The following is a 20,556-nucleotide window of genomic DNA, read 5'->3' on the forward strand; positions in this document are numbered from 1 at the left end:
GCTGAGGCTGCAGTCCCAGCTCCTAGTGGAGTCCTGATAAGAGGACCACAGGGATTGCGGGGAGCACCTGCCCTGGGCAGGGTGGGCTCGGGGTGGGCATGAAGGTGGGCTCTACTCTGCTGCTCTGCACACTGGTTGCTTTGTGTCACAGGGAGTACAAGTATTTGGCCTTGTCCATCTGTCTGTCTCTGGGCCATGGAACCCAGTGACTCAGGCCTGAGGTTCCAGAACCGTCCCTAATCCAAGCCTTGTCCCTGAGGGAAGCTGTTTTCTCACGGGCGGCTGGCCAGCATCCTTGAGGGGCAGTGATGGGCCCAGGCCCTGTGCAGGTCCCCTGAGAGGCCTCCCCATGAGGGCTGTGGCCATCCTGGATGCCTGACCTGAGGCTCCACTGAGGGTTTGCTGACCTGGCATGGGACTTCACGGTCCCTATTGGCTCTAACCTACCTGCTATTTGGGACCCCCAGCCTGGGCTCTGAATCAGTAGATCAAGAGAAGGATTTGGGGGGTCCCAAACTGGTGGGAAGGGCGCAGCCTCTGCGTCCCTGATGCCAGAGACCCTGACTGGACCCACCCCCTCAGGCCTGCCCTGCATGCTGATCCAGGTGATGAAAGAGCAGGAAGTAAAGGTGAGCAAGCTGTGGGGACTGTGTGGCCACCAGAGCCTGCCCTCACCCTCCCGGCCCCCTTCTCCCCAGGGGCTCCACCCTTGCTGTTCTCTGTGACCTTAAATGGTGTCCTCAAGGGCTGGGCTGTAGCTCAGTGGTAGGAGTGCCTCCTAGCGTGCACGAGGCCCTAGGCTCCGTCCCCAGCACTGGAGAAATAAAAGGCATCCTCGAGTCTTCTGTGACCATCAGATGTGGTGGAGACAGGGCTGGGGTGGCAGAGTCTCAAAGAATTTCAAGTAAGCAAGAGGTAGTAGTGTCCTGAATCTCAGAGGAGTTGCTGGGTAGAATATTCCAGACTCTGAAAGTCAGGGATCTGAGTGATCGGTACTGCCAAGTGGGGAGGTGTCAGTTTGCAGCGTGAGAACTAGAGCTGGCGCGGGAGGGAGAGGGCCCCGCTCAGGGGCCCCGCTGGCTTTGAAGCTGGACTCCTCAAGGGGCCAGCCCAACCCTGCCCACCTCCCGCCCCCCAGGTTCCTTCTCTGTAGAGACAGTAGCTCTGCCGATTCTGGGAGGCCAGAACAGGGCTGACTGGAGCTGGAGAGCAGGGACCACGGGGAGGCTGGCAGCGTCTGTCTCAGGAGGGAAGGGCTCCAGAAGGCCGGGCTGGACCCTCTTCAGAGTCCCGCAGGGCTGTTGGGGGGGTCGGCTTAACAGCACTTCCCCCTCGCTCCTGCTGTGAGTCTCAGCACTGGGCACTCAGTGAGGCCTGCAGTGTAGACCTCCTGTTCAGACTAGGGCGGCCTGCAAGGCCCCAGGGTGGAGGAGCACCGCAGACTCCAGGCCCCACCCACTCTTCCCAGGGGGCCTCATTCCTTGGTCCTGTGTCCCCGGCCCAGAAGGGGACTCAGGGGTTCACAAGAGTGCCCAGAGCTGGAGGCTTTGGCAATGGTCCATCCTGCACGGGAGGCAGGCCCCGCAGCCTACCAGGCCCTGACCATCTCCCTTTGGCCCCGCTGCTGGCTCCACTGTGACCCCTGAGCTGCTCCTGCAGGGCCACCCCACCATTTGCCCACACGTTCTCTCCAGGAAGTGCAGACATCCCTGGGGGGTTCTCAGCAAGCCACATAAAAGCTTTGGGGACAAGACCCTCCTGGGAAAGGCCAGGTGTGGGCCTCCCAAGTCCTGCTTAGCAACAGCAGGAGCTTGAACACTGTCCACACCTGAGTTTTTGTGGCTAGAACTCTCATTGTTCCCAGGACCCCACCCGGGTCTAATCCACCCCTGAAGGCAATGAGCTGCTTCCTGGTTCTTCTTGCATCTCAGGAATCCAGTCTGACACCCTGGTCTGGTTGCTATCAGCTCATGAGCAGTGATCAGCCCTGGAAGTGCCTGGACCTCACATAGCCCCCTCTGACCTGCCTGGAGGGTCTACAAGGACAGAGCAGGCTTCCAGAACCAGGGCCGTGCCTGGGAGGAACCTCCGGGCAAGAGGCCCTGGGAGGCCCAGTCATGGCCCCAGGAGCTCCTGGTTTCCATGGATGGACCCCCTTTGGTCACTGCAGGCCCAGTGGCACCCGGCTCCCAGACAACCCAGAATGGGCAGGACTGTTCGTGTGAGGCACTTGCTCCCTAGGGACGTGGCTGGAGTCCCCATTCCCAGAATTGACTTTCTAGTCCCATGCCATCTTTCACCCCTGGGGCTCCCCAGGGGGCCTCTAAGACCTCCTGGCCCCAGCCCCTTCCACCTGATGGGGACCCTGCCTGTGGGACCTCTGAAAGGTAGCCCCTCCCAAACCCGCACACTGGATGCCTCCCTCTGGGACAGGCCTTGGGGCCCACTGGACAGGGGCAGTAGGCCCTGCTGCTCGAGAGCTGGGCCAACCTCCTGGTGCTGGTCCTCGGGTACTTGGCCCAGGCTGCCCCCTAGAGGGGTGCTCCTGCCTTCTGCTCCACAGCCTGGATGCCCATGCAGGTAAAAGGGTCCACAGTAACCACAGGGCACAGGGGACCAGAAGCCACATCTATGAACAAGGTCTGCAGAGGGCCCAGGCATCCCACGGGTGGGAGGTAGCTGCTGAGCTCCCCTGGAGCTGGACAGGGGACCTCTGCCTGGCATGGCCCTGGTGCTGGGACAAGACATTTGATCCTCCCAACTCTGCACCTCTTCTGCCTGAAGCCCCCACAACTCCAGGTGGCCCAAGGAAGGGGCATGTCCACCATAGCAACTCCTGGATTGTCCTCTGGCTTACTGTTCCCTGGGCCCTTGGCTGGGCCAGACCTCGGGCTGGAGGGAAGACCACCCCCTCCTCCCTTCCCATGACTATTAGAGTTACCTCTTAGGAATGGGACTCTCCGCTGTGTGATGGGCAGGCAGGCTGGAGGTCACAGGGTGCCAGACTGGGGGTCCCCTCTGAGCACGAGTCCCTCAGGCCTTGGTTGAATGCTGGCCTCCCCAGGGTCGCTGCAGCCCACACGCCTCTTTCTAGGCGTGGCTCCTAGTCTCCACGTCCCTGCGCCTCCCTCCTGTCATGGGCCACCTCCTCCTGAGCCTGCTGGGCCACCCGTTCCACGCCACCTCCTCCCACTTTTCTGAGTTTCCTAGATTCAGGCCACTTCACCCCTTCCCGTAGCCCACCTCTGGGTCCCCTGCCCAGTCACACCCTTGACTTTCTTGCAAGAACACGCTTTCTTAACCATGAATTTCCTGTTGTTGGTATTTTCTGCAATCTGGATAGGCTGAGAATTTCCCAAATTATCAAATTACTACAACATATTTTCACACACTTGTTGCCTTAAAACCACACACTGAGCTGGGTTCAGTGGTGTATAACTGAGTAGCTTTAATCTGAGCTACTCAGGCGCCTGAGGCAGAAAGATGTCAAGTTCAAGGCCAGCCAGGTAACTTGGTGAGACCCTCTCTCAAAATAAAATAAAAAGGGCTGGGGATGTGGCTCAGTGGCGGAGCGCTTGTGCAGCCTGTGCGAGGCCCTGAGTTCAATCCCAAACAAAGCAAAGCCACATTTGTTGGCTTAAACCCACACATTCCAAAGGTCAGCAGTCGGTGGAAATCGGAAGGTCACTGAGCTGGAACAAGGTGTGGGCAGCGCCTGGCTTCTGGCTTCTCCGGAGCCTCCACGGATCGTGCCAGCCTCCTCTAGCCTGGCCTCTGCCCGCCGCCCCCGGCTCCCAGCTCTGCTCCCTCTCCACGGGGCGACTCCTCTGTGTCACATCTCCCTCTGCCTGTCTCAGGAAGGACTCTTGAGAGGACATTTAGGGCCCAGCTGGATAATCCAGGATAATCCAGATCTCAAAATCCTTAGCTTATTTAAAAGGTAGAGGGAAAGAAGGAAGGAAAGGTACAAGGGAGGAGGAAGCAAGGGACCAGGCCAACAGGAGTGAGAACACTTGTCTTCTACCATTGAAATGTTCGTGGTTGTGAAAATCGTGTTTTTCTTCTCTTAGCAATTTGAAAGCAGAATATACTCGGCAAGGGTCTATGAATCAGGAATGAGGATGCTGTCACTCTTCAGGAACAGCACATTTCTGGGCCAAGAGAAAACAATAGCTTGTTTTGTTTGCTTTTGAAGAGAATGACACACTTATTTAACTTATTCACCTTAAAAAATCAGGCACGAGAGGGCTGGGGTCGTGACTCAGTGGTAGAGCGCTTGCCTAGCACGTGTAAGGCGCTGGGTTCCATCCTCAGCACCGCAGAAAACATCAATACCTCAAATAAAAATGGTGTATCCACCCAGGACTGAAAATTCTTTTTAAAAACCAGGCGTTCCTCTTTCACCACTTCTATTTAACATCATCCTAGAAACTCTAGCCGGAGCAATCAGATGAAAGAAATTAAAGAGATACGAATAGGAAAAGAAGGACTCAAACTATCACTATTTTCCGACAACATGATTCTATATTTAGAAGATCCAGAAAACTTCTAGAACTCATAAATGAATTCAGCAAAGTAGCAGGATATAAAATCAATACCCATAAATCAAATGCATTTCTATACATAAGCGATGAATCCACTGCAAGAGAAATTAGGAAAACTATCCCTTTTGCAATAATCTCAAAAAAATAAATAAATAAAATTCTTGGGAATCAATCTAAAAGAAGAGGTAAAAACCTCTACAATGAAAACTACAGAACACTAAAGAAAGAAATTGAAGAAGACCTTAGAAGATGGAAAGACCTCCCCCGCTCTTGAATAGGTAGAATTAATATTGTCAAAGTAGCCATACTACCAAAGGTGCTATACAGATTCAGTGCAATTCCTATTAAAATTCTGATGACATTCTTCATAGAACTAGAAAAGGCAATCATGAAATTCATTTGGAAAAATAAGAGACCCAGAATAGCCAAGGAAATCCTTAGCAAGAAGAGTGAAGCAGGAGGTATCACAATACCAGACCTTAAACTACACTGCAGAGCAACAGTAACAAGAACAGCATGGTATTGGCACCAAAATAGACATGTAGACTAATGGTACAAAATAGAAGACACAGAGACAAATCCACATAAATATGGTATCTCATACTAGACAAAGGTACCAAAAATAAACATTGAAGAAAAGATAGTTCATTCAACAAATGGTACTGGGAAAACTGGAAATCCACATGTAATAAAATGAAATTAAATCTCTCTCACCTTGCACAAAAAATCAACTCAAAGTAGATCAAAGACTTAGGCAGTAGAACAGAGACCCTGCACCTAATAGAAGTAGGCCCAAATCTTCATTGTGTTGGCTTAGGACCTGACTTCCTTAACAAGACCTAAGAAGCAAAATTAAGAATCAATAAATAGGATGGATTCAAACTAAAAAGCTTCACAGCAAACGAAACAATCAATAATGTGAAGAGAGAGCCTACAGAATGGGAAAAAATCTTTATCACATGCACCTCAGATATAGCACTAATCTCCAGGATATATAAAGAACCCTTTAACACCAGGGTTGGGGTTGTGGCTCAGTAGTAGAGCACTCGCCTAGTATGTGCCATGCACTGGATTTGATTCTCAGCACCACATACAAACAGATAAAATAAAAATCAATCAACAACAAAAAATATGTATTAAATGGGCTAAGGAACTGAACAGATACTTCACAGAAGAAGAAATACAATTGATCAACAAATATGAAAAAATGTTCACTATCTCTTGCAATTAGGGAAATGAGATTTCATCCCATTCCAGTCAGAATGGCAATTATCAAGAATATAAGCAATAATAAGTGTTGGTGAGGATGTGGGGGAAAAGGTACGCTCATATATTGCTGGTGGGACTGCAGATTGGTGCAACCACTATGGAAAGCAGTTTGGAGATTCCTAAGAAAACTTGACCCAGCGATCCCACTCCTTGGTTTATACTCAAAGGACTTAAACTCAGCATACTACAGTGATGCAGCCACATCAATGTTTATAGCAGTTCAATTCACAATAGCTAAACTATGGAACCAACCCTGATGCCCTTCAATAGATGGATGAATAAAGAAACTGTAGTATATATAATAATGGAATATTACTCAGCCTTAAAGAAGAATGAAATTATGGCATTTGCAGGTAAATGGATGGAACTAGAGAATATCATGCTCAGTGAAATAAACCAATCCCAAAACACCCAAGGCCACATTTTTTCTCTAATAAGTGTCTGCTGATCCATAGTGGGGGGTGGGTAGGGAAGAATGAAGGAAGTTTGTATGATGGAGAGGGGTGTGAGGGGAGGGGTAGGATGGTGGGGATGGGAAGGACAGTAGAATGAGACAGTCATTAATATCCTATATACATGTATGAAAAAATTAAAAAATCAAAAAATAAATTTAAAAAATAACAGTAAAAAAATCAGGCATTAACCATTTTGAAATTTAAGAAACAATAACAAAGAAGATCCTTAATTACATCTGTAAAGACATTCTCCCCACAAATAAAGTCACATCTACAGGTTCCAGAAGTGGGGTGTAGCTCATGCCTAGTATGCATGAGGCCCTGGGTTCCATCACCAGCACCACAAAAAATTAAAAAACATTAAAAAAAAATAACGGTTTCCAGGAGTTAAGATGGGGATATGTCGCGTGTGTTGGACGGGGGAGTTCAGCCCACCACACTGCCCTCGCCCCATGTGACCTCTTCCCCCATGCTGCAGGACCCTGGCCTGGGCCACACACTCCTAGGCCTGCTGGTAGTTCTTGAGTTGTCTCAGGAGGGAATGGAGGTGGCCTGGCTCTGTAGGGAGCTTCCGGGCTCAGTGTGCACTCCCGGGCCCAGCAGGTGCTGGAGGGCAGGAATCTCCTCTTCCTGCCACTCTCTCCTCCTCTTCCTGCTTCCCTCAGTGCCCCCTGTGTAGCTCAGAGCCTGCACAACTCCAGAGTGCACCCCAAGTTCCACTCCACACAGAGCATGCTGCCTCCACATGAGCCACCAAAGGGTTTTGTCTACTATCCCAGGGCTCCAGGGGTCCTTCCTTCCCTGACCACAGCTGCCCCCCAACCTTCTGCTCTGCCAGGGCCATTTTAAAAGCCTCCTGGAGAAGGTAATCTCAGTGACTTGAGAGGCTGAGGCAGGAGGATCATGAGTTCGAAGCAGCTTCTGCAAATTTACTGAGGTGTAAACAGCTCAGTGAGACCCTGTCTCTAGATAAAATACAAAAAAGGGCTGGCGATGTGGCTCAGGGGTTAAGTGCCCCTGGGTTCAATCCCTGGACCCCCAAAAAAGCGGCTGAAGCAAAGGGTCACAGTAAGAATTTAGAGAAGGGGCAGGGGGCACAGCTCAGTGGGAGAGCATGTGCTTAGCATATACAAGGCCCTGGGTTCCATCCCCAGCAACAAAAATAAATAAAAAATTCATTAATTAGCAAAATAAACTTTTAAAAAAGTATTATTTTCTGTCTAATCAATATAACATTATTAAGATATTTTAAATTATTTTTTCATTTTAAGTATTTGAAATTATATGTTTATTTTATATATGCAGAATATCTGAATTTGCAGGAAACACAATTTTTTTTTTTTTTTTTTTTTTTTTTTTTGCTGGGGTGCCAACCCAGGGCCTCGTGTATGTACCAAGCACTCTGCCACCCAGTCATGTCATGAGCCCTCTTTACATTTTTATTTTATTTTATTTTATTTTATTTTATTTTATTTTATTTTATTTTATTTTTTGGTGGAAGGTACCAGGGATTGAACTTGGGTACTCAGTCACTGAGCCACATCCCCAGTCCTATTTTGTATTTTATTTAGTGACAGGGTTTCACGGAGTTGCTTAGAACCTTGCTTTTGCTGAGGTTGGCTTTGAGCTTGCGATCCTCCTGCCTCAGCCTCCCGAGCCACCGGGATTATAAGCTTGTGACACCGTGCCCAGCCCTTTTCACTTTATTTTGAGACAGAGTCTTTCTAAGGATTCAGGCTGGCCTCAAAAATGCAATCCTCTTGGATTGGCCTGAGCCTCCCAAGTTGCAAGGATCCTAGTTTTTACATAATGCCCCTTTTCTGTTTCAAGATCCCATCCAGCATACAATACTACAGGTAGTCATTGTATTAGGCTATTTTGTTACTATAATTAAACACCAGAGGGAAGTTACATTATAAAGAAAAGAAGGTTATTTTGGATCATGGTTCTGGAGGGACAAGTTTGAGGGATCATATCTGGTGGTGGCCTTCCTACTGGCAGAGTCCCAAGATAGAATATCACATGGCAAGAGACAGGGAGCACATGCTTTTGTATGTGTGTCTTCTGATCTCTCTCTCTCTCTCTCTCTCTCTCTCTCTCTCTCTTTATATAATGCCACCTGAATTCAATTATGTCAGCCACCCTAATGACTTACCAAATCCTAATCACTCCCAAAGGCCCCAACTCTGAATATCATAGTCAGATTAAGTTTCCAGCCTTTTACTGTCTTGGGATGGGGATTGGATTTCAACGCCGGAACACTGGAGGGTTGTGAACCACCACCGTGCTCACGTCTCCTCAGGTTCTGTGGTCCTGTGAGGGTTCCTCAGACTCCCCTTGGCTTTGATCTTGACGGTGGGGGTTTGTCTTGGCAAGAAAGTGGTTTGTTTTCACAATTAAACTGGTTTTAGAGGTTTTAGGGAGGAAGGTAAGAAAAGTAAAAAGTCCTTTTTGCGTCACGTGGTATCAAGGTACCAGTAAGGTGACGTCACAGTTGACGTTGACCCTGGTCATTGCCAGGTTTCTCTCCTGGGAAGGTATTTTTTCCCCTTTCCACGCTGCCCTCTATGGAAGGAACACAGCCCACACCTGAAGAGTGGGGGGTTTGGCTCCACCACCTCAGGGGCAGGGTATCCACATAAATTATTCGGAATTCTTCAGCAAGGGAGATTTGTCTCTCCTCCCTTATGTATTTCCCACACTGGGGAATGAACCCAGGGGTGCTCTACCACTCAGCTTTTAGTTTGAGACAGCCTCACAAAGTTGCCAAGGCTGACCTCAAACCTGCAATCCTCCTGTCTCAGCCTCTGGAGTAGTTGGGCAGGTGCCTACCACTGTGCCTGGCTCAATCATTTATACCAATATGAACTCATGGATATTTATTTTATGCTATTGGTTATAATCCAATATTGCCTCATTTCTACATTTTATTTTCTATGTATTTTGTTGCTGAAATTGTTTCAACTTTGGCCTTTGGGAGCTCCTGGGTCCTTGGTATGCCCCTTCATTGTGTGTTTTGAGCAATTTGGTAAAAATAGACAGGGCTGGGGTTTCAACTCAGTGGTAAAGCACTTCCCTAGCAGGCAAGAGGCCCTGGGTTCCATCCCCAGTACTGCAATAAAATAAAATAAAATAAAATAAAAAGCCACAAAATTACTACCAAATCCAGACAGTGAATGTATTCATTACCTCACAAGATCTCCCAAAGATTCCTCTTGCCCCTTTGTCATTGACCCTCCTGCTCTCCCCCATGACTTTCCCAGCCCAGGCCACTGTGGCCACAGACTAGTTTGCATCCCCTGTACAAATGGGGCCTGCAGTGGGGACTCTTCATGGCCGGTCTCTCACTCAGCATGGTCTTCTGCATTTCAATCCTTCTGGTCCTGGATCAGAGGAGAGGTGGGACCCTGGTGGAGTCCCCTGAAGTGTTAGGGAGGGGTAGATGGCAGGGTCACCAGATGCGGTAGTGAGTGGGCAGGAGCGGGCAGGATTCCTGGAGTCCCTACTGGCCACCACGCAGGAACAGGAGGCAAGAGAGTGGTCAGGTGGGAAGGCTGGCAGGTTGGTAGCTGAGGCCGTCCCAGAGGGAGCTGTAAACCCAGGCCTGGAGTCGGGATAAGGCTGAGTTGAGGACACAGGTTGGGGCCTTCAGGACAGAGATGGTGACAGAAACCAGGGGCGAGAAGGGGTGGCCAATGACGTGTGCACCGCCTCGGAGGGGCTAGGACTAAACACTGAAGAACCCAATTCTCCTGCAGAAGAGGAGAGGGCGGAGAAGCCTAGGACGCATGGCCAGAGAGACTGAAGGAAAACCAGGAGTGACGGGGTCACAGAGCCCCAGAGGAGCATGCGTCCCTAACAGTGGCCACTGGGTCAGGCACCCAGGAAGGCGGTTACAGAGGCTCAGTCAGAATGTGGCTAACAGGCCGACAAGGTCTGCGTTCTGCCTAGACAGAAGCTCCAGGCTACCTGTTCCCAGGGGTCCCCGCAGCAACAGAGAAGAGCACACCTGTCCCAGTCTGTTCCTGCTGCTATAAAACAATGCCACTGAGCTGGGCGCGGTGGTGCGCGCTGGGGGCTGAGGCAGGAGATGTCGAGTTCAAATCCAGCCTCAGCAACTCAGTGAGACTTTGTCTCTACATAAAATAGAAAAAGGGCTGAGGATGTGGCTCAGGGGTTAAGCGCCTCTGGGTTCAATCCCTGGTACCAAAAAAAAAAAAAAAAAAAAAGAAAGAAAGAAAAAAGAAAAAGTCACAGACTGTGTTATTTAAAAATGATGGAAACTTATTGCGCACAGCTCTGGAAGCTGGAACGTTCAAGATCAAGATAGTAGCAAGGTCAGGTCTGGCCAGCTCTCCATCATCCGCATGTCCAGGTGTCCTTGCAGGGTGGAATGAATGGAAGGACGGAAAAGGTCTGACTAGTTCCCTGGAGCCTCTCTTGCGTGCTGATTCCATTCATGAGAGCTGGTTTCACTCTCCTCAAGTCCCCAACTCTTAACACTATCACACTGTCCAAGTTCCCGCTTATGGATTTGGAGGGGACACATACATTCAGTCCACAGTAACACTCAGACAGCATTCAACCTCTTCATCTGGCCTTAGGGGAAGGATGAGCACTGTGGACTGAGATCAGGAAACAGGCAGGAAGCCAGGGAAGGGGCAGAGAGAAAGCATGGGGCAGGGGCAGGGCTGGTGTAGAGGACTGGGTTGGGTACAAGCAGGGACAAGCTGGGGCTGAGAGATGGGTAGGAACAGGGGCCTCAGGCCCAGAATGAGCTCCCATCTCTCATATTTAGCCCTGAGATTCCCTCGGACTTGAGTCTAGGGTTCCATTCTGCTCAGTCACAGCTTGTTCCTCTGCCCTGAGGTCCCCTGGGCATTAAGCAGATGGCCCAGTGCTGGAATGAATTAAGAGGCAGTGCAGAGACCAAGGGCAGTGAGGCAGAACCAGTGCAGCAAGCCAAGAGCCGTCTTGGTCAAGAGGATGGAAAGAGAAGAAATTTGCCTTGGCAAACGAACTGGGCATTGGGTTTCCTGCCTAGATTTAGTAAAGGATAAATCATCCTATGCTAGGGTGGAGCAGCTGCTGGGTGGGCAAAAAATAGGGGTGTCTCGGGCATCAGTCTCCCCAGCCTCTCCCCATTCCTTCCCTCCCCCACTTAATTCGAGCACATCTCAATGCAGGAGACATCATTCATTATTCGGGAAAACTCAAGTTGGAGAAGGCCAAGAGAGGGGATGGTTGATGGTTCTCCTGCCCTCCAGCGGTGCTGTGCCTGCAGCAGGCTGCTTTGTAAACAGGTCACAACAGCAAAGCCAGGTGGCTAGGGGTGCTGACTCAGCAGAGCAGGAGGGGGCAAGAGGGACCCGATCAGTCCTTCCTGCTAAGTCAAGCCGCTCAAGCTCTGTAAGGCCCCCTCTCAGGTGTCTCCATCTCCCTAGGGGCTAAAGAAAGTGACTGGAACAAATCCCAAATGGGCGATATCCCAGAATCTGCCTCCGTTTCCCCATCTGTAAAACGGTGCCCACGATTCTCCAGTGCTGCGGTTCCCAGAGACCAGTTCGCCCAGTACCTCGGACATGGCGCCTACAACTCAGGGTCCAACAAGGCGCGGGCTGGGAGGGCTCTAGGAGCCCTTTCAAGTCCCTGTCCGGGCTCCAGTTCTTTCCTGGGAGAGCAAAGTAGCCCAGTCACCTGACCGGAGCCGCTGTCCTAGCCTTGGGCTCCCTTCTCCACCCGCATGCCCGGGTTCCATGGGGGCCCAACGCTGCGGGCTCGGGTGCCGCAGGGCCTGACCCAAGGTGGAGGCAGTGGACAGAATCCTAGGATACCAGACGAGGGTGGAAGGCGGCACCTGAACGGGGCGGGGGCGGGGCCCGCCCACGCCCCGCCCACCAGCCCCCTCCCCGGGCTCCGCCCGTCTTTGCCAGTCACGCCCCTCCGCGCCGCCAGAGGGGACCATCCGGGAGCTGCCCGCGGGGAAGCCTGGGTGGTGGAGGCTCGGGCGTTCGGCCTGGGTGAGAGAGCCGGGCGGAGAGGCGAGGCAATCCGCACCCATACTCTGCCCCGTTCTGCCCCCGGGCGCCTCCAGGTCGCCAGCCGGTCGCTGCGCGTGGGCTACGTCTGAGACACGTGGTTTCAAGGCCCTCGTTGCGTATGGAAAAGTTTATGGTTCGGGATACAGCAGAAAATGTTCTGCGGTGCGGGAGGGCAGAAAGAGTCCGAAACCCCGCCACCCTCGCGTCGGGCCTCAACCGCGGCTTTCACTGAAGCCGGGCCCTTCCCTGACAGTCGTCAGGACCCAGTTTCTTCCAAATGGGCACGTTGTAGAAGAGATTAACCACGTATCGCATACTGTCACACCTCTCGGAAGCCACGCAGCACGCTGAGTGGCCGAGGCAGGGCTGGCCCGCGGGTACTAGCCGATCGCCGCCGACACCCATTGCAGATGCACTCTCGGCAGCCAGAGGCCTTGAATCGCTTCCAAACACCCCCAGGTGTCCTTCTGCGGCTCTGATTGGCACACACAGCCAATCCGAATAGGCCTGCTGGTCCCAGCTCGGCTTCACCGTCTCCCCAGGCAACCTGCCACGCTCCCCGAACCCGGCCCTTTAAGGGTAGCCCGGGCCTGCGCCGTCTTGGTTTCGCGCGCCCGCCCGCGGCCTTGGAGGAACGAACATGGCCCAGGCGGCGCGGGTGGCTCGGGCGCTGTGGCCCTCTCGGTCCGCCTGGGCGGAGAGGCTGGGCGGCCGTCCCTGGCCACCACTCCTCGCGCAGAGCCGGGCGGGCTTCGCGGGGGCTGCTGGAGGCCTGGGGAGCCCTGCCGCTGCCGCCCGCAAGGGGAGCCCGCGGCTACTGGGGGTGGCGGCTTTAGCCCTGGGGGGCGCCCTGGGGCTGTACCACACCGCACGGTGGCACCTGCGCTCCCAGGACCTCCGCGCAGAGTGCTCAGCCGTTCAGGTAAGGCCTGGCTGTGCTGCGGTTGGGGGTTCCAGGATCAGCGACTCCTGGGAACCAGTGGGGTCAGGTCGCCTCCTCCGCCCGCTTGTGACCTTGGGCTAGAGACTTGGCCTTAGGTGTCCGAATCGGCAGCCTCTTTATCTGTAAAATGGGACGCTACTGCTGCTTATTAACCTAGAATGTGTATATTTCTCGTGAAGTCGTTTTTCCAGTTGTGTGCAGAAGCAGCAACAGTACTTTTATGGAACTGATGACCCTTAGACTCCAGGCCCTGAAACAGGAAGGTGTCCCTCCAGCAGGTGGCTCAGCCACCCTTGAGACGCTTGTAGGCAGCACAGCTCTTCTCATGCACAGCGTCCCCCGCCCCCCCCCCCCCGCACTGATGCCCCTTTCCTGGCCTCGGGGGTGGGGAAAAAGGAGTGGATTACCTGTGGCACTCTGCCACCTCTGTGTCCAGCCTCAGTTTCCCCTGTGAACACCAGAGGGAGGTGGTCTACAACTGTCACTTCCGCATGAACATGCAATGAGCTGGCTGGGGCTTCCTGCAGAGCCGGCCAGATCCAGCCCTCCCGCTTGGAGAGCTGAGGTGGACCCCACTCTGGCTGGTGCTGGCCTGGGTACCGAACAGCTCTGCCCCCTCACCCAGAGGTCCCTGGGGTTGGAGACTGCCGCTGGAGAGAGGCACATCCTGGGACTGTCCCTTGGGACAGGAGGGAGAGGGTCAGTGTCTGTACAGTGTTGGGCAGAAAGTGGAGGGTTCCTCCTAAGTAGACCCTCCACAGATGCTGGCCCTGGCTGTCCACTGCCTGAGTCCCTCCTCTGCCTTCTCCCTGCCTCCCACCCCTGTTCTTCCCCATATTCTCAGGGTCATCTCAAAAGACTCCCTGGGGAAAGGTGTTGGCCCCGGGCGGGGCCTGGGCTGAGCACCAGGCCTCAGAAACCCCTCCCTCTGCCCCCCTCAGCTCTCCTTGTCCAGCCTGCAGCTGACCCTGTACCAGTACAAGACCTGTCCCTTCTGCAGCAAGGTCCGTGCCTTCCTGGACTTCCACTCTCTGCCCTACCAGGTGGTGGAGGTGAACCCCGTGCGCAGGACCGAGATCAAATTCTCCTCATACAGGAAGGTGCCCATTTTGGTGGCCCAGGAAGGAGACAGCTTGGTGAGTCTCAGGGACTCCCCACCTTGCTCCTGTCTTGGGTTGTCCAAGAGCATCCACGAATCTGGCCATGTGGGAGCGTGGCTGGACCCAGACATGGGCTCCCCCACTCCTGCCCCTGCGTTAGCCACGTTTGGTTGCCCTTGGGCAGAAGGAGGGCCAAGCTCAGGGGCCGTGGTTTGGGGGACCAGCCCCCAGGATGGATGAACAATGTTTGGGTCCCACACAACCAGTTCACTCACGAGCCCTGGCGTCAGTGTGTACCGGTGCCAGCCAGGACCTCGGACCCAAACCTCCTCCTTCCCTTCCAGCAACAACTGAACGATTCCTCTGTCATTATCAGTGCCCTCAAGACCTACCTGGTGTCTGGGTAAGAAGCCGCTGGGAAGCCCAGGCTGGGGGTGGGCATGCTGCTGAGATTTCCAGAATGGGCACCTCTGTCAGGGAGGTGCTCCTGGTATCTAACCCAAATCCCTTTTGCTTCAAGAGGCTGAAGAGCCTTTATGGGTCAGTCCTGATCCAGCTGGGCTGGGTTGGTGGGCCACGGGAGCAGAAGAAAGGACTCTGGGGAGACTGACTGTCTCTCACAGGCAGCCCCTGGAAGAGGTCGTCACCTATTACCCACCCATGAAGTCTATGAATGACCAGGGCAAGGAGGTGACTGAGTTCTGCAACAAGTACTGGCTCATGCTGGATGAGAAGGAGGCCCAGCGCATGTATGGCGGGAAGGAGGCGAGGACGTGAGTGGGACGGGCCTTGGGGGCTGGTGGCAAGGGCCAGACCCTGTGAGAGCGCGGGACAGCAGGAGGGCCGGGCCATGCTGGGGTGTGAGCCGTGCTGATGCGGAGAGCCTTCTGTTGCCAGACGCCCCAGGCCCTGGCTGGGCCGGCCACCGGCCACGGGCCACCGCTGTCCTTCTGGGCCTGCAGGGAGGAGATGAAGTGGCGGCAGTGGGCGGACGACTGGCTGGTGCATCTCATCTCACCCAACGTGTACCGCACGCCCGCCGAGGCTCTGGCCTCCTTCGACTACATCGTGCGCGAGGGCAAGTTCGGGGCCGTGGAGGGGGCCATGGCCAAGTACGCGGGCGCAGCCGCCATGTACCTCATCAGCAAGCGCCTCAAGAGCAGGTGATGGCCTGCGCTTGTGCCTGGAGCCCAGTCCCCGCCCTGCCTGCCCTCCGTGCGCTGGTCCCTGGGCCCTGGGAGGCGGTGGGAGGTGAGGCCCAGAGGAGGCAAGTAGGATGGACCCTGTGCTCCAGGCCTTGGAGTCCAGCCAGGGCTCTGCCTTGTGCCTTCCTCCACTCCTGTCCTCTGGCTGGGTCCCTGCCCCTTCCCGAGTTATGCCCCATCTCCCATCTGGGACACCTCTGCAGGTGCCGTGCCGGCACCCGGGCCGCCCTGCTCGCCTCGCCTTCCCACTCTCCCCAGGGCAGGCCCCACTTCCCACCTGGGCCAGGGGAGGCGTCCTCCTGAAGGACCTTCCCCCGCCCTCCCCCAGGCACCATCTCCAGGACGACGTGCGTGAGGACCTCTACGAGGCTGCCAACAAGTGGGTGGCCGCAGTGGGCAAAGACCGGCCCTTCATGGGGGGCCAGAAGCCGAACCTCGCTGACCTGGTGGGTATAGTGCTGGCAGGCAAGGCCCAGGTGGAGGCCTTGGGGTGGGGAATTGGGAAGGAAAGGCCGGGCAGTGCCTCCACAACCCAGAGGCACCTGCACACATCGGTTCAGGGCAGGAACCCAGCTCAGAGTGGCTTACGGGAAAAAGCCAACTACGAGGAACTGTCTTGGGTCCCGTGACTGACAAGTCCAGGGAAGGGGCTGGCTTCAGGCCTGGCTGGATCCAGAGCCCCGAGGGCAGCATCAGGGCCCAGGCACCCCCCGTCACCATCTCAACACTGCTCTCCTCGGGGTTGGTTCGTCCTCAGGCAGGCCTGGTACGAGGCTCCAGGCAAAGCTCATTGGCCTGGCTTCAGTGCCCATCTCTGAAGCAGTCCTGCCAGGCTGGGGGTGCAGCTCGGGTAGAGCAATGCCTGGCATGCACGAGGCCCGGGTTCGAGCCCCAGCTCCAAAAAGACAAGGGAAAGGGAAACCAAGCAGGTCAGCAGCCAGAGTGACCTGGGTCTCAGAATGGAGTCCTGGATCGTCCTCCTCAAATCTCAGGACCTGAGAGGGAAGTAGGATGGGGACCCTGTGCTCCAGGCCTTGGAGTCCAGCCAGGGAGGACGTTTTCCCCAAGGAGACTTGAGGTGGGCTTCTCGCCCCGAAAGAGCAGGCTCCAGCCATTTCATTCCAGCCCCACGTGCGGCACCGACTTTGGTGGGTCACGAGCTCTGCGTGGGTAGGTGACAGGCCCCAGGACAGAGCTGGCAGAGGAGCAGACAGGTCTGGATGCTCCTGGCGCCTCCGTCCCTCCGCCCAGCCTCAGGGCCGTCTGCCCCTCCCCAGGCCGTGTACGGCGTGCTGCGGGTGATGGAGGGTCTGGAGGCCTTCGACGACCTGATGCGGCACACGCACATCCAGCCCTGGTACCTGCGGGTGGAGAAGGCCATTGCCGAGGCCCCCCAGGTGCGCTGAGCGCCCCACCTGGCCAAGGGGATGGCAGCGGAAGACGCTGGCTGCTGGGGACCGGGGCACTGGACCAGCCCCCGCCATGCTGTGTCCTGGACGTGGCAGGGACGTCTGCCTCGGGTCCAGCGGCCCAGCCTTGGACTTCTGACCCTGAATGCCTCTAGGGCCCCGGATGCAGGCAAGGCCTAGGCTGGATTCCCACTGACTACCTTTCCCTGCCCACTCCCTGCTCCCACCGGGTCCCAGGGGCCAGTCCCCCATCCTGGGCCTCCCCATCCTGGGCCTCCCCCGCCCTTCAACTTTCTGGTGGGTTTCTTGGCGGCTGCCCTGTGGCCACGCCCTGTGGGTGGGATCAGACCGGCTCCCACTGGGGTCACAGGCGGGAAGCGGTTGGTGTTGGGAGGAGTCCGCTCCCCGCGCTCCAGTTTGGGCTTCCCCAGGTGCTGCCTGGGACTTGTCATGTTTGCAATAAAAGAAGTTTGCTGCTCCCTGTGGTCGACGTGTCCCCAGGTCTGTGCCCAGGGCCAGGCCAGGCCACACCAGCACCTGCCGCCGCCTCCTGTTTGGCGTCAGTGGGAGCCGGTGGCTCCGGGACTGGTTTGTCCTCCACCCCGTCCCCATCTGTGAGGTGGGGCAGTGGCCCTGCTCACGGGGAGGCTGGCGCTTAATGACAGGATGGCCGTGGGGCTCGGAGCAGGCTCCAGGTCTGGGCGTTCAGGCCTCTGCTCCACAGAGGCGCGCGGGGTTGCAGCCAGAGGTTGCTCCAGAGCCAGGGTGGGGCCGTGGAGGATCCCACCCTGAGCGGAGTGCCCAGGGTCCCTGCTCCCAGGCCTGGCCTGCCCAGGTCTCCGGAAGGCAGCCAGTGAGCTGAACTCTCTGGGTCCCCTGATGAGGGTGGACTGGGCAAGCCCCAAACTCTCTTGGGAAAATCTTAAAATTTTCCTTTATCACCATTTTTTAAACAAAAATAGCATGTTCCTCATAATAATCAAATTCACCTGAGGTAGAACCGTGTCAGGTGCTCTGGCCAGATGGGCAGGAGGACGCTGCCGTGAGTTTGGCCCTCAGTTTCCCCCGCAGGGCTGGTGTGTCACCGGCCAGGTCCTCACACCCATTCCGGATCTCGCGCCTCATCAGCATGTCACTCCAGCTGGTCCTTCAGGGCCACACAGTGCTCCCTTTGGGGACGCACCTCAGCCCACTCACCCTGCCCCACCCGTGTTCCCTCCAGAGTGTTGAGTGCCGGGCAAGGGGCTGCGGGCGGGAGGAAAGGAAGCCCAAAGCTGTGCCAGTCTGGCTACGCCTCCATCTCTGTGTCCCCCCACTTCCTCTGTTCAGGCAGGCTTTTTCTGTCACTCAGGTCCCGTCCAGGGTTGTCCCTTGGTACGCCTCTGGCACCCGGAGGCTGATTTGCCTCTGTCTCCGTCCCAAATCCCCCAAAGGGGACATCTGATGTGCCCAGCTTGTAACAAGCTGTCCACCTTGTGTCCATGACACGATGGCCAAGGGAGTGTCCTGCTGTGCTCCCTGCTCTTGCTTCTCCTGCAGCCCAGTGACTGGCTCCTTACCCTTGGCCTCCTGGTGAGGCCCTGTGTGAGGCCCTGTGTGGGAGGCCTGTGAGCAGACCTGGCCTGGCTGCCAGACGTGCCTGTCCCTGTCCCTGTCTTCGCAGACGTGGAACTCGGGTGCGCTCCTGTCTTTCCATCGCGTGGAGCAGTGGGGAGGGGTGAGTGGTGGGGTGAGTGGTGGGGCGGTGCTGCGGGGGCTGGTCCCGGGCTTCTACCCGGCCGTGGGTGGGGAGGAGCTGGCATCTCCTGAGTGGTCACCTGTGGTGTTCCAACTGTGCCAGCCTGAGCCAATCCCTGTGACTTGGGTCAGCCCGCCGCCACCACAGGGCACCACCAGGGCCCAGCATTTTCCCGCAGTAACTCCCACCCCTGCCCCCACCACCACCAGAGGCCACCTCTCCTAAATGAGGCTTGGTAGTTTGCGTCTTTTCCTATGGCCACAAGGGGGCGGTAGAGTCTGCAACACCCTGCAGGAAACAAGACCTGGGGCTGCCACCTGGTGGCCAATTCCGGGATCGACTCCCTGGGCAACATTCATTGTTCAGGGACTCTATTTGCCCATCTGTAAAATGGGTTTACCTGTCCAGATCTGAAGATGAGCAAGTAGGAAAAAATACATTTCCAAGAGAAAGGGCCCCAAGTCAGGAATTCTTACTCCATATTTTACATGCTCAGGTCACACGTTCCTTGTCTTGATGGTGGCATAGGCCTGAGTTTGGGACCCTGCCACTGCTAGCTGTGACTTTGGACAAGCCTCATCCCTCCTGTGAAGTGCATGAGTAAACCTCGGGGTTGGTAAGGTCAGGGCTGGAAGGTGTTTGGAAGATGACACAGTTGCTATGTGAGGGGTGTTCGACACAGCTGGCTGGGTGTACTTCAAGTATACATTTCCCACTGTGCTTCCGGCTGGATTCCAGAGCTCAGGGTCAAGAGCACCAGGAAGTAAGAATAGCACAAGTCCTGAGAACAGCAAGATCCCTCCTCCCTGGGAGCCAGGGACTCCCTGGGGAAGCAAGCCCATGAGAATTCTGGTCTGCTTGTTTTCATTTGTTAAACTTTCATTTGATTATGCAAATAATGAGTGTTTATTGTAAATAGAAATTGTTGATAAGCAAAAAGTTGATGCAAAATATTCACAGTCCACCTAACGGATATACAGTCTTCTAGATTATGCTTTATATAGCTCATGTATACTGTACACACACATATATACTTACTATATAATAAGTATATGCACTAAGTACTCAATGGGGACTATTTTATGGCATTCACTGTTTCAAATGCTTTCCAGGTATTACCTCATTTAATCCTAACAAGATCTCTGAGGTTCAAATATGCCCATTTTACAAATGAGGAAACTGAGGCACCAGAAAGTCGAAGTGATTTTCTTTGTGTGGTTCAACTAATTAAGGGACAGAGGCAGCAGTTGGACCCAGATCTGCTGGCATCAGTTTCTGTGATCTTTTTTTCTGGTGCTGGGGATGGAACCCAGGGTCTCGCTTATGCTGGGCCAGCGCTGTCCCACCGAGCCAGGCCTGGTCTCTGGATCATAAACACGGTCCAGGTCAGAGTGGCTGTCCCCACCAGTTCTAATAGTTTTGTGGCTATTTCTTACTCTATTTAACAGTCCAACAGGAAGGATGCTGACAAGTGGAAGTGTGTGACAGGGGACAGTGTGGCCCTGGATATATCCACGCCCTACTCCCCACATCACGCCTTGTGCAGGGAAGGGGGTTTGTAGATGTGATTAAAATGCTTTCAGAGACGGGCGGTTATCCAGCTGGGCCCTGAATGTGATCACGAGTGTCCCCAGATAAAGGGGGGACTTGATACAGAAGAGATGGTGTGGCAGAAGCACAGCAGCTGGAGGAGCTGGGGGGGTCACAGGAACACAGAAGCCTCCAGAAGCAGGAAGGGGAGGGGAACTGGACCCTGCCCCGCCTCCGGAGCCTCCAGAAGGAGCCCGTCCTGCTGACACTCGGGTCTCAGTCTGGTCCAGGATTGTAAGAGACCGTGTGTGGCTTTAAGTCC

The 20,556-nt window shown here is 54.8% G+C and overlaps 1 protein-coding gene across 2 annotated transcripts; it reads left to right on the top strand.

The window, feature by feature from the left end:
- The first annotated feature begins 12,300 nt into the window (after positions 1-12,300).
- Positions 12,301-17,444, top strand: Ptges2 (prostaglandin E synthase 2). 2 transcript variants are annotated; one of them, XM_047525727.1, is made up of 7 exons: positions 12,301-13,231; positions 14,296-14,388; positions 14,697-14,755; positions 14,976-15,125; positions 15,315-15,515; positions 15,886-16,003; positions 16,835-17,444. In XM_047525727.1, exons 1-7 carry the CDS (start codon positions 12,950-12,952, stop codon positions 16,961-16,963), a joined length of 1,032 nt encoding a protein of 343 aa, XP_047381683.1. In that variant the 5' UTR covers positions 12,301-12,949; the 3' UTR covers positions 16,964-17,444. The 2 variants fall into 2 exon arrangements, with proteins under 2 accessions (XP_047381683.1, XP_047381682.1); XM_047525726.1 differs by having other exon boundaries at positions 12,303-13,231; positions 14,194-14,388.
- The last annotated feature ends 3,112 nt before the right edge of the window (positions 17,445-20,556 follow it).

Source organism: Sciurus carolinensis, chromosome 14 (genome assembly GCF_902686445.1).
Source record: "Sciurus carolinensis chromosome 14, mSciCar1.2, whole genome shotgun sequence".
In the NCBI taxonomy this organism is placed as follows: domain Eukaryota; kingdom Metazoa; phylum Chordata; class Mammalia; order Rodentia; family Sciuridae; genus Sciurus; species Sciurus carolinensis.

Coding starts and splice junctions, on each gene's coding strand:
- Ptges2 (XM_047525726.1), top strand. CDS start 12,950: ATGGCCCAGGCGGCGCGGGTGGCTCGGGCGCTGTGGCCCTCTCGGTCC. Junction 13,232..14,193: donor CAGAGTGCTCAGCCGTTCAG/GTAAGGCCTGGC, acceptor TGCCCCCCTCAG/CTCTCCTTGTCCAGCCTGCA. Junction 14,389..14,696: donor CCCAGGAAGGAGACAGCTTG/GTGAGTCTCAGG, acceptor CTTCCCTTCCAG/CAACAACTGAACGATTCCTC.